Here is a 10,000-nt window from a genome sequence, read left to right on the forward strand (position 1 = left end):
GAGAAAGAAACATCCATCAGCTGCCTCCTGCACACACACCCCCCGCCCCCCACCAGGGATGTGCCCACAACCAAGGTCCATGCCCTTGACCGGAATCGAACCAGGGACCCTTGAGTCCGCAGGCTCTACCCACTGAGCCGCACTTGCCAGGGCTGTCAGGTGTTTTTGTTTTGTTTTGTTTTGTTTTTTCGGGAAGTAGCAGTAAGCAGACATGCGTGGCGCCCGTTAGCCCTGCTCTGTAGAGTCACGCCTCGTTTGTCCGCAACAGAAAGGCATAAGATGGCATAAAAGCTCAGTTAGACGAGTCACGCAGAAGCGACAGGGAGCGGAGTCAAGGTGAGAGAAGCGAAGGAGGAGGAGGAACTCCTCCGGAGCCGCACCGCACCGGCCAGGCTGGGGTGTGACAGGCACCCGTCTAACATCCCCCCCGCTGTTCACAGGGCAATCACCGTCCCCTTAAGTCCTCTTAAAGCGCCCGTCTGATCCCTCCAACATCCGGTCCGCCGCCCGCTCCCTCTCATCCGACTGTGTCTTTTCATGCCTCTTAGCACGTCTTGTAATTTTTTTTTATTGAAGCCAGACGGCGAGGTGTTAGGTAATAGGCTCAGAGGTAAATAGGCCGCTCATGCATGTCAGGTCTCACGTCGGCCTGGCCTGGCCCGGCGCTGGCCTGTGTGTGTGTGTGTGTGTGTGTGTGTGTGTCATGGCTGGCGGCGGCCGGAGGGGCCGGGGCCTGGGCGCCCCTCACTCGTCAGTGGGTCTGTGCCCCACCGCTCGCTTGCTCAGCTGTCATCCACTCTTTTAAAAAAAAAATGTATTTTTTAATTGATTTTAGAAAGGAAGGAAGAGAGAGAGAGAGGGAGAGAGAGAGAGAGAGAGAAACATCGGTGATGAGAATCGTGGATCGGCTGCCCTCCTGCACGCCCCCTGCTGGATGGGGACAGAGCCCGCATCCCAGGCGTGTGTGTGTGTGTGCGCCCTGACCCAGAACCGAACCCTCGAGTCCGCAGGCCGGCCGATGCTCTATCCACTGAGCCGCACTGGCTGTTTTGTCTTTCTTGATTCATTTTTCAAACGGTCCTTGAGCCCGTTCCTGTGCGTTTTCTCGCAGGATGACCTGTCAGAAGACAGCGTTCCCCACCCCCCACCCCACCCCACCCCCCGGAGTAATCGTTGGCTTCCCAGAGGCTGTTTTCGATTTTATGTACTCGTTCTCCTCGTCGTCGTCGTCGGGGGTTTTGCCAGGCATCTCCCCGTCCGCCCCGGCGACTAGCATCACCCGCAGGAACAGACAGACACATGAGCGGCCCCGGGCGCTGGGTCAGGTCACACCCCCTCCGAAGGTCCCTCTCGGTGTCAGAGGAGGGCCCCCTCCTGGGCCGCTCTCCGCCGCGTGTGTGGCGCTTTCTATCTTCAAGCGCGAGCTCCCGGCGATCGCCTGTCGTTGGCCGGGAAGCGGCAAGTGCGGTTTTGGTTGGCTTTAGTTGTGCGCACGGCAAATGCAGCAGGTCGGCCCCGGCCGGTGTGGCTCAGTGGTTAGAGCGCCCGCCTGTGGACCGAAGGAAGAAGGGTCCTGGTTGGCTTCCGGTCAAGGGCACGGGCCTCGTTCGCGCAGGCTCGGCCCCTGGCGTCCAGCCTGGGTGCGTACGGGAGGCAGCCAATCGGTGTGTCTCACATCGATGTTTCTGTCTCTCTCTCCCTCTTTCCTCCCATCCACTCTCTCTAAAAAAAAGTATACACACACACACACACACACACACACACAAATATACATACACACACATACACACACATACATACACACACATACATACACACATATATACACACATATACACACATATGTATATGCACACATACACACGCATATATACACATATATACATATATATACACATATACACATATATATACACACACACACACACACACACACACACACATATATCAATGGAGAAATATCCTGGGTTGAGGATTAAAAAACAAAACGCCAATGTAGACCAAATCCCGGGTCCCTGTGGGAAATACTGTCGTCACCTCGGGGACGAATGTCACCGGGGGCTGAAGTCGGGCCTTGGGGGTCCCGCCGAGCCGAGGGCCGAGCCGGCGGCAGCGCCCCCCGGTGGACAGCGCCGGCCGTGGCTTCTCTGTGGGGCGAGCCAGGCCCCGCGGACCAGGTCCCCGTGCAGGGACTGGGGTGGGGTCGTGGTTGTTCGTGGCTTTGGGGGGAGGGGGAGAATGGGGGGATTGTCTGTTTTCTACTCCCTCCTCCCCATCTCCGTCTCTCCCCACCCCCCACCCCCCAAAAAAATACACCCTGCTTTGCTCTTATTTCTGCCCTTTGGGTCCGTGCCAGCGTCTCGCCCTCTCTGTCGTCCACTCCGGCCGATACACCTTGTCCCGATAGGAAGCCGCAGCTCCGTCTCGAATTAGGGGAGCGGCAGCACCCCAAAGGGGCCCCCGGGGACGGGGGGGGTTAATTTCCCAAAGGACGCCCCGGGTTTGGGGTTTTGTGATCCGCGCTCGACGGGGCCCTTCAGACGCTGGCTTCCCGCTCCCCGCCAGCCCAGTTACCGCTAATGACGGCCCGCCCGCCTGCCTGCCTCCCTCCTCCCCCTCCCCACGGGCCCCTTTGAACTGTTACGTAACCCCATAACCCCGCCGGAGCCGGGGAGCACCCCCACTTCGCTGTGATTCCTGAAATTACGCTCCCCTGTGCACCGGCCCCGGGGACACCCCGTCTGGCCACTGCGCCCCCCCCTCCCCGCTGTTATGTAACGGGAGGCATCCCTTCCTGAGACACCTCGTAAAGGCGTGCACGTGCGTGTGCATGCGTGTGTGTGTGCATGCGCGTATGTGCATGTGCACGTGTGTGTGTGTGTGTGTGTGTGTGTGTGTGTGGCGTTTCTCCTTCCACCCCTTTTCCTCGGCCACTGCCGCCTCCTCTCCCCTTTCACATTCGGGGCAATGCATCTTTGCGTGCATAGTAGGGGTTCCCTTAATACTTTCAAGAAGTGAGTCTCGCCCGGCGGGCGTGGCTCCGTGGTTGAGCATCGACGTAGGAGCCAGGAGGTCACGGTTCGATTCCCGGTCAGGGCGCAGGCCGACGGGCTCGGTCCCCAATGGGGGGCGGTCCATGGTTCTCTCTCATCATGGATGTTTCTTTCTTTCTCTCTCTCTCTCTCTCCCTCTCTGAAATCAATTTTTTTTAAGTTTTTTTAAAGAAAGAAAATAAGTCCTTGCGCCCCCCCTCCCCCCAATCATAATTTTTTATTCCCAAAGTGGTAACCCCGGGCAGGGGCAGGGGAATTGGGGAACTTGATTGCACAACTTTTTATTTTTTGTGAATCCTCATCCGAGAATATTTTTCCATTGATTTTTTTTTTTTTTTTTTTTTTTGAATGTAGAAGGGAGGAGGGGATAGAGAGAGAAAAAAGCATCCATGTGCATGCACCCGGACCAGGGCCCAGCCTGGGGATGGAGCCCGCAGCCGAGGCACGTGCCCTTGGCCGGAATCGAACCCGGGACCTTTTTCAGTCCACAGGCTGATGCTCTATATCCACTGAGCCTCACTGGCTAGGGCTGCACATCTTTGTATACAGAGAGTGCTCCCACCTGACTCAAGCCCTGCGGTGGTTTCCAGAATCTCATTTCCATCCGTCGGCCGGGCCACCGGTCGCTCACACCTCGACGGCTCGCACGTCCCTCTGAGCACCGACTGGGAGGACTGGGAGGACGGCGCCTCCCGCCCCCAGGCCGGGGCCCCCCGCCCCTCTGGGCGGGAGAAGCAAACACCTGTTTGTTTTTTTTAACGAGGATCTAAATGGGGCTGTTGTGGCTGTCTGTGTACTCAGAGGCTTATATAGCTCTTCCCGCGTGCCCGGTTCTATTCCGAGCCCGCGGCCCAGGTTATTAACGTGTCTCAGGCCTGTGGTGCCGGTGGTGGGGCTTGTCCTCAGTGGCCAGGTGAACATGGGGATGGTGTCCTCAGTGGCCAGGTGAGGATGGGGGGCGGGGGGGGGGGGCTAGCCCGAGGCCTGATGGGTTGCAAGCGGTGAGCCGGGCAGTCAGGCGCGGGGAGTCTGGCTGGAGACTTTGCGTCAGGCGCGATGGATGTCCCGAATGTTTGTTCTGCAGACACAGGGTCCCACGGGGTCCCACGGGGTCCCACGGGGTCAGACAGGCTTTGAAAGCTCAGGTCCTGCTGCTGTGATTCTTTTTTAAGAGCCCCCTTTACATGTATGTGTTCAATAACCCTCAGGAAACACGTGTTTCCCCACGGGCCTCCCAAGAACAGAGGTCCGAATTTTTTTTAAGGAGCCTTCTGTCCTCACAAAGAATTAACTTTCAAACCTGCGGCTGTCTGGCCCGTTGCGCGTGGCTCTTGCACAAAACACCACGGCCCCGGGCACGTCCGCATTGAAGAAGTGGCGTCGGAAGACGTTTACGTGTAAAAACACGTGGCTCTCTCTCCAAAGAGATTCCAGGCGCTGGCTCCGTGGTCGGCCCTGGTCGGTGCGGCTCAAGTTGGGGGCCTGATCCCCAGTGGGGGGTGTGCAGGGGGCGGCTGATGGATGTTTCTCTCTAATGATGTTTCTAACTCTCTCTCCCTCTCCCTTCCTCTCTGTAAAATATCAATAAAATAGTTTGGGGTTTTTGGGGTTTTTTTTTAATACCTTTATAGCCCTAACCGGTGTGGCTCACTGGGTAGAGCGTCAGCCTTCGGACTGAAAGGTCCCAGGTTCGATTCCGGTCAAGGGCATGGACCTTGGTGGCGGGCACATCCCCAGTGGGAGGTGTGTGCAGGAGGCAGCTGATGGGTGTTTCTCATGGGTGTTTCTGGCTCCCTATTCCTCTCCCTTCCTCTCTATAAAAAAAGTCAATAAAATGTATTTTAAAAACTAAAAACATATTTTTAACAGAACAAACCAAAACACACACAAACACACACACACACACACTGGTTTTCAGATCCTGCCAGGGGCCTGCCTTCCATGTCCCGCCATGTAACCGTGTTCTCTCTCTCTCTCTCTCTCTCTCTCTCTCTCTCTCTCTCTCTCTCTCCCCCTCTCTCTCTCTCTCTCTCCCCATTTCTCTCTCCAGGGCAGCCCCGCAACTTGCAGGACCTGTGCCGAATCAAAATCCGGCAGTGTATAGGCCTTCAGAACCTAAAGCTACTTGACGACCTGCCCATTGCCAAGGTCATCAAGGACTACTTAAAACACAAATTCGACGGCATCTGACGCCAGGCTGCGGGCCCTCCGTTCCGGATTCCCCTGGGGCCGTCGGCCCAGCACAAAGTATATCCTATGCAATTTCTGACCCGCTGCGAAGTCAGAAAGCAGGTGTACACTTTTAGACTTTTTTGTTGTTGTTGTTGTTGTTGTTGTTGTTCTTTGTTCGTTTTTATTTTTTTATTTTTCCGTTGTTCCTTCGGTTGGTTTGCATTGGCTCGGGAGGGGTCGTTGGTTTTATATATGTGTGTGTGTGTGTGTGTGTGTGTGTGTGTATATATATATGTATATGTATATGTGTATATATATATATATATATATATATAACTACCTGTAAACACACCATGTGCTTGAAGATCTTAATTCGGTTTCCTGGTCCAGGTTGGGGAGGTCCAAGCCTTCTCTCCGATGCCGCCACCACCATGTTCACGGTCACGCACGCGGGGGCTGGGGGGGGGGCCCCCCCGGCCGATGTCACGGGTTCCCGGGCCTCTGTGCATGTTCCGAACCAGCAGGGTCACATGTAATAACGTCGCCAGTCCCCGCCCCGCCCAAGAGGGGGTTCTGGGTTCTACTGGAAAATGCACCCCTCCCTCCCTCTGCGCCCCCCCTCCCCCCGCAACCCCCCCAAAAATTTTGTAAGTACTCCTGTCCCCTCGTCAGTTTTTGGGGTTTTTTTTGTTTGTTTGTTTTTGTGTTTTTTTTTTAACGAATACAGATCGGCTGTTTGAATCGGTTTCTTTCCTAGTTCCTGTCGCCTTCGGGGGTGGGGAGGCAGGGGGATTGGGGGAGGGGGGGGCGCCAAACCCCAGTACCTCTCTCTTTCCCCAGTGGGCGTGCTGTTGTTTTTAACTTAATTTTTTTTAACCCCCGCAGGGCGCTGCCCCGGGGACACGGGGCCTCCCCAGGTCCCTGTGGGAATAGTGCTTTAATAAAAAAATTTAAAAAACTAACGAGAGAGGGGGGGGGGGGGGGGAGAGGAGAAAACATCGCTTTCTAAGGCCACAGTCCCCCGTTTTTCTAAAGCACCTCAGCAGTGTCCTATCCGGGCGGGAGAGGGAGCCCCCAGACGGCATTAACCCCGTGGCTGTGCCGGTGAGCTCCCTCAAGGCGGTTCCGTGCTGTTGTTCGTGTCCTGTGTGGGGTTTCCGTGGGGTTTTTCCCCTCCCCGGTGAAGCCGGATCTCCGAAGGGTGGCATTCCCCGTCGGTGCGCATCGTCGGCGAATCTGGTGAGCCCCCCGATGTGCCCGCCGTGCGATCATCCACGGGGACCTTGTCCTCTGGGTCGGCGGGGCCGGCAGCATGAAAACACGGCCGTGATAACGCGTAGAAGCTTCCGGAAGCCGCGGGGATCCGGGGCGAGGCCCTCGGAGGCGGGCGCCCTGCCCGACGGGGCGTCCCGGTCCCGAAAAGCCTTCTCCAACGTCCGGGACGGTGCCCATCGCCTCGGGGAACCATGCCCTCTCGTCTGAGTGTCTGCTCCTGCGGCCCTAAGCCGTCCCCACAGCGAATCGGGGGGGGGGGGGGGCGCCTTTGGGAAGAGGGTGGTGCCTCGGGGGGCGCCGGTGGGGGAGCCGGGAGCGTGCGGCCGGCTTGTGTCACCGCGGCCAGGAGGCTAGGACGAGGCGACGTGTCCCTCTCCCCGTAAAAACAGCCCCGAGAAGCTCACTTCCCTCGCTCGGGACATCGGAGGCCAAGCCGCATAGGGATCCTTTAACATCCGGGACGCGGCCCGGCCAGGAGTGAATGGAACCTGCCTTCTCCCCCAGAACACCAGGCCCCGCAGGCAGGCACGGGGCCCTCTCTCCGCCTGCGCGTGTGTGTGTTCTCTCTCAGCGGTCCGTCCCGAGCTTTCTCCTCCCCGAGCAGGCCACCGAGTTCAAGTCCAAGGTGAATTCTCCGTCCTGTGTCGCAAGACAGTGATGAGAGAGCTCCCTGCGGGACTGAGATTCCCACCGAACGAAGGCGAGCATCCGGGTCCCGTTATTTATTTATTGTCTGAGGTTCGATCTCTCCGGACGCTTCAAAAGAATGTTTCATTTATATATATATATATATATATATATATATATATTTTTTTTTTATTGTTTTGGTAACAGACCCCCCACCCCCATCCCCCCAATCACATCAGCTGTTCTTTCTCAGTCACTACATCGTCCGGCGGTCGGTCCCCCGTGGGACGGCGGGACCCACGTGCGGGGTCCGTGTTCGAATCGGATTGTTCTGGAAGCATCCGTCCCGGGGTCCCACGAGGAGCAGAGAGAAAGGAGTATTTTTCAGAAAAAAAAATAAAAATTAAAAAAAAAAATCCACCGATTGCTTTTCCCGGGATCCTGACGGAGGTGTTCAGAGCGGCATTCGGTTGGTCACGGATCCTCCCTGTTTGCTCTGAAGATTTAGGACTGAGGCCTCCGGAAAACCTTCGCATATAAACACGTATCTGGCGCGTACACCAAAGAATCCAGCCCCCGAGAGATTGCCATCACCCGCGAACTGCAAACCTCATCTGTTTCTGACCCCGCGCGTCCCCTCCCCTCCCCGTGTAAATATTTGTGTTCATACGTGTACAGCAGAGCGAGAGTGTGTGGTTATTTTTTATTTTTATTTTTATTATTTTTATTTTTTTTTTTTTAGATTATTTAATGCCCATCTTTCTAAACTTACTGACTACAGAAAGTAACCCGCGCTTGCACGTCAGGATGACGTGACGTTCTTATTCTCTGAGTCCTATGATCAGTCGTGCTTGGGACGTGTTTCCGAGAGAGAATCCGTGGCCCGTGGCCCGTGGCCGTGGCCGTATCCGTGGCCCGGGCCCACGTGGCACGTGGCGGGAGCGAGCGCCACGTGTGTCAGCTAAGCGACGAGAATGCCCAGGATGCTACCCGGACGAGGCCCTCTGCCCCCAAATTTAACTTTTCCTGTAACTCCTAGTGTGTTCTCTCATACTGTATTTTTTTGTTCTTCCTTTGTAATGTAAAGTTTGTTTTGCTTTGGGTCAATTTGAATTAAAAAAAAAAAAAAAAAAACTTCCATCTGGTTTAACACTTCCTGGAATTGTGTGTTATTTCTAGTCGGCCTTAATGGTTTGATAACGGTTTAATACTTCCCAGCTCTTTCTCGAAAGGAAACAAAAGTCTCACACCTTCCTTCGTTGGTATTGTTTTTTTTTCTTTAAATGTTTTTTTTATTGATTTCAGAGAGAGAGAGAGAGAGAGAGAGAGAGAGAGAGAGAGAGAGAAATATCCATGATGACAGAATCATGAATCGGCTGCCTCCTGCACACTCCCAACTGGGGATGTGTCCGCAACCAAGGTCCATGCCCTTGACCGGAATCGAACCAGGGGCCCTTCCGTCTGTAGGCCGACACTCTATCCACTGAGCCAAATCAGGTAGGACTTTTTTTTTTTTTAAGATTTTTTTTTTTAATTGGCCCAGCCAGTGTGGCTCCATGGTTGAGCGTCCACCTAGGAACCAGGAGATCAGGGTTCGATTCTCGGTCAGGGCACAGGCCCGGGGTGCAGGCTCCGTCCCCTAGTGTGGGAACTGCAGGAGGCAGCCGATCCATGATTCTCATCACTGACATTTCTTTCTCTCCCTCTCCTTTCCTCTCTGAAATCAATAAAAATAAATGTTAAAAGGAAAAACTTGTTTTAATTGAGTTTTAGAGAGAGAGAGGGAGGGAGAGAGAGAGAGGGGCATTCATGTGAGAGTGAAACATCCACCAGCTGCCTCCTGCACGCTCGAGCCCACAACCTGAGCATGTGCCCTGCCCAGGAATCGAACCAGCGACCCTTCAGCCCACCGAGCCCCATCCGGCCAGCGACCAGACCGTCGGGAATGGGATGGGAATGGGATACAGAACATAGAATCGTTTTAGCCCCGATGAGGCGGTTCTTAACCCCGACCACCACCCTTTTTTTTATTTTATCTTTTCATCACACTCTGCCGATGCCAGCCAACCAGCGCCTGCCCCATGCTTCCACGTGTTGCTCCATTCCCAAGCCTTTTGGGGGGCCTGGCTCCCCCCACCCCCTCCTGCCTCGTGTCTGCCACACTTTGGCTGAAGACAGAGTTTGGACCCCGGCCTTCCTCAGCCCGGAACAGCGCGTCTGAGGTCACTGCTTACTCTGCAGGAGACAAAAGCAAAAAAAAAAAAAAAAGTAATAGTAGTAATAATAATAATAACAGAAAACACTTGCGTTTCACACTTCCTCTGGGACACATCGCTCCATTCAGGAGGGCCTGGGGCTGACGAGGGATGGGGGGGAGGGGGGATGAGGTTTAGCACTTGATGGAGCCGCTGGACGCTCTGCAGGGGGAATCTGGCTGCAGACTCGTCCAGGCCTGGGTCCGCATGGATGGAGCCAGGAAGGGGCCATCTGAGCCGCTTCCTCCAGCTCCGTAGGGGGGGGCCCAGCTGTGAGAAATCGCTAGGAAGCCCCGAGGCGGTCCCTCTTCCAAGATGATGTCAGCGGGGCGCTGTTTGTGCAGCTGAAAGGCGGTTTGCAAGAAAGGGCTGGGCCGCTCTCGGTAAAACATTATCTCCTTGATTAATAAACCAAAAAATATATAATGTCCACATCTCATGGGACGAAAGGAAATGGATTTGTATCCTCTGTGTTTGTTTATTTTTTAATCTTTTTCTTCCGAGAGGAAGGGAGGGGGGAGAGAGAGAAACATCCATGAGGAGAGAGAAGCATGCATCAGCTTCCTCCTGCACGCCCCACACTGGAGATCCAGTCTGCAACCCGGGCCTGTGCCCTGA

General features: G+C 55.1%; 1 protein-coding gene and 1 long non-coding RNA gene across 2 annotated transcripts in view; one reads left to right on the forward strand and one right to left on the reverse strand.

The window, feature by feature from the left end:
• ASB7 (ankyrin repeat and SOCS box containing 7) overlaps positions 1–5,429 on the forward strand; it is a 22,923-nt gene extending 17,494 nt beyond the window's left edge. The window contains exon 6 of the mRNA XM_036443609.2: positions 5,104–5,429. Within this exon, the coding sequence (XP_036299502.1) occupies positions 5,104–5,243 (140 nt within the window). The 3' untranslated portion in view covers positions 5,244–5,429. The remainder of the gene's footprint in view (positions 1–5,103) is intronic.
• A 119-nt stretch (positions 5,430–5,548) lies between these two features.
• LOC123652592 lies at positions 5,549–8,227 on the reverse strand. Its single transcript, XR_006742021.1, has 2 exons — positions 5,858–8,227; positions 5,549–5,827 (listed from the first exon to the last, which is right to left on the reverse strand). It is a non-coding gene; the product is annotated as an uncharacterized LOC123652592 (long non-coding RNA).
• Positions 8,228–10,000: the final 1,773 nt, after the last annotated feature.

This window comes from Pipistrellus kuhlii, unplaced genomic scaffold (genome assembly GCF_014108245.1).
Source record: "Pipistrellus kuhlii isolate mPipKuh1 unplaced genomic scaffold, mPipKuh1.p scaffold_m20_p_191, whole genome shotgun sequence".
In the NCBI taxonomy this organism is placed as follows: Eukaryota; Metazoa; Chordata; class Mammalia; order Chiroptera; family Vespertilionidae; genus Pipistrellus; species Pipistrellus kuhlii.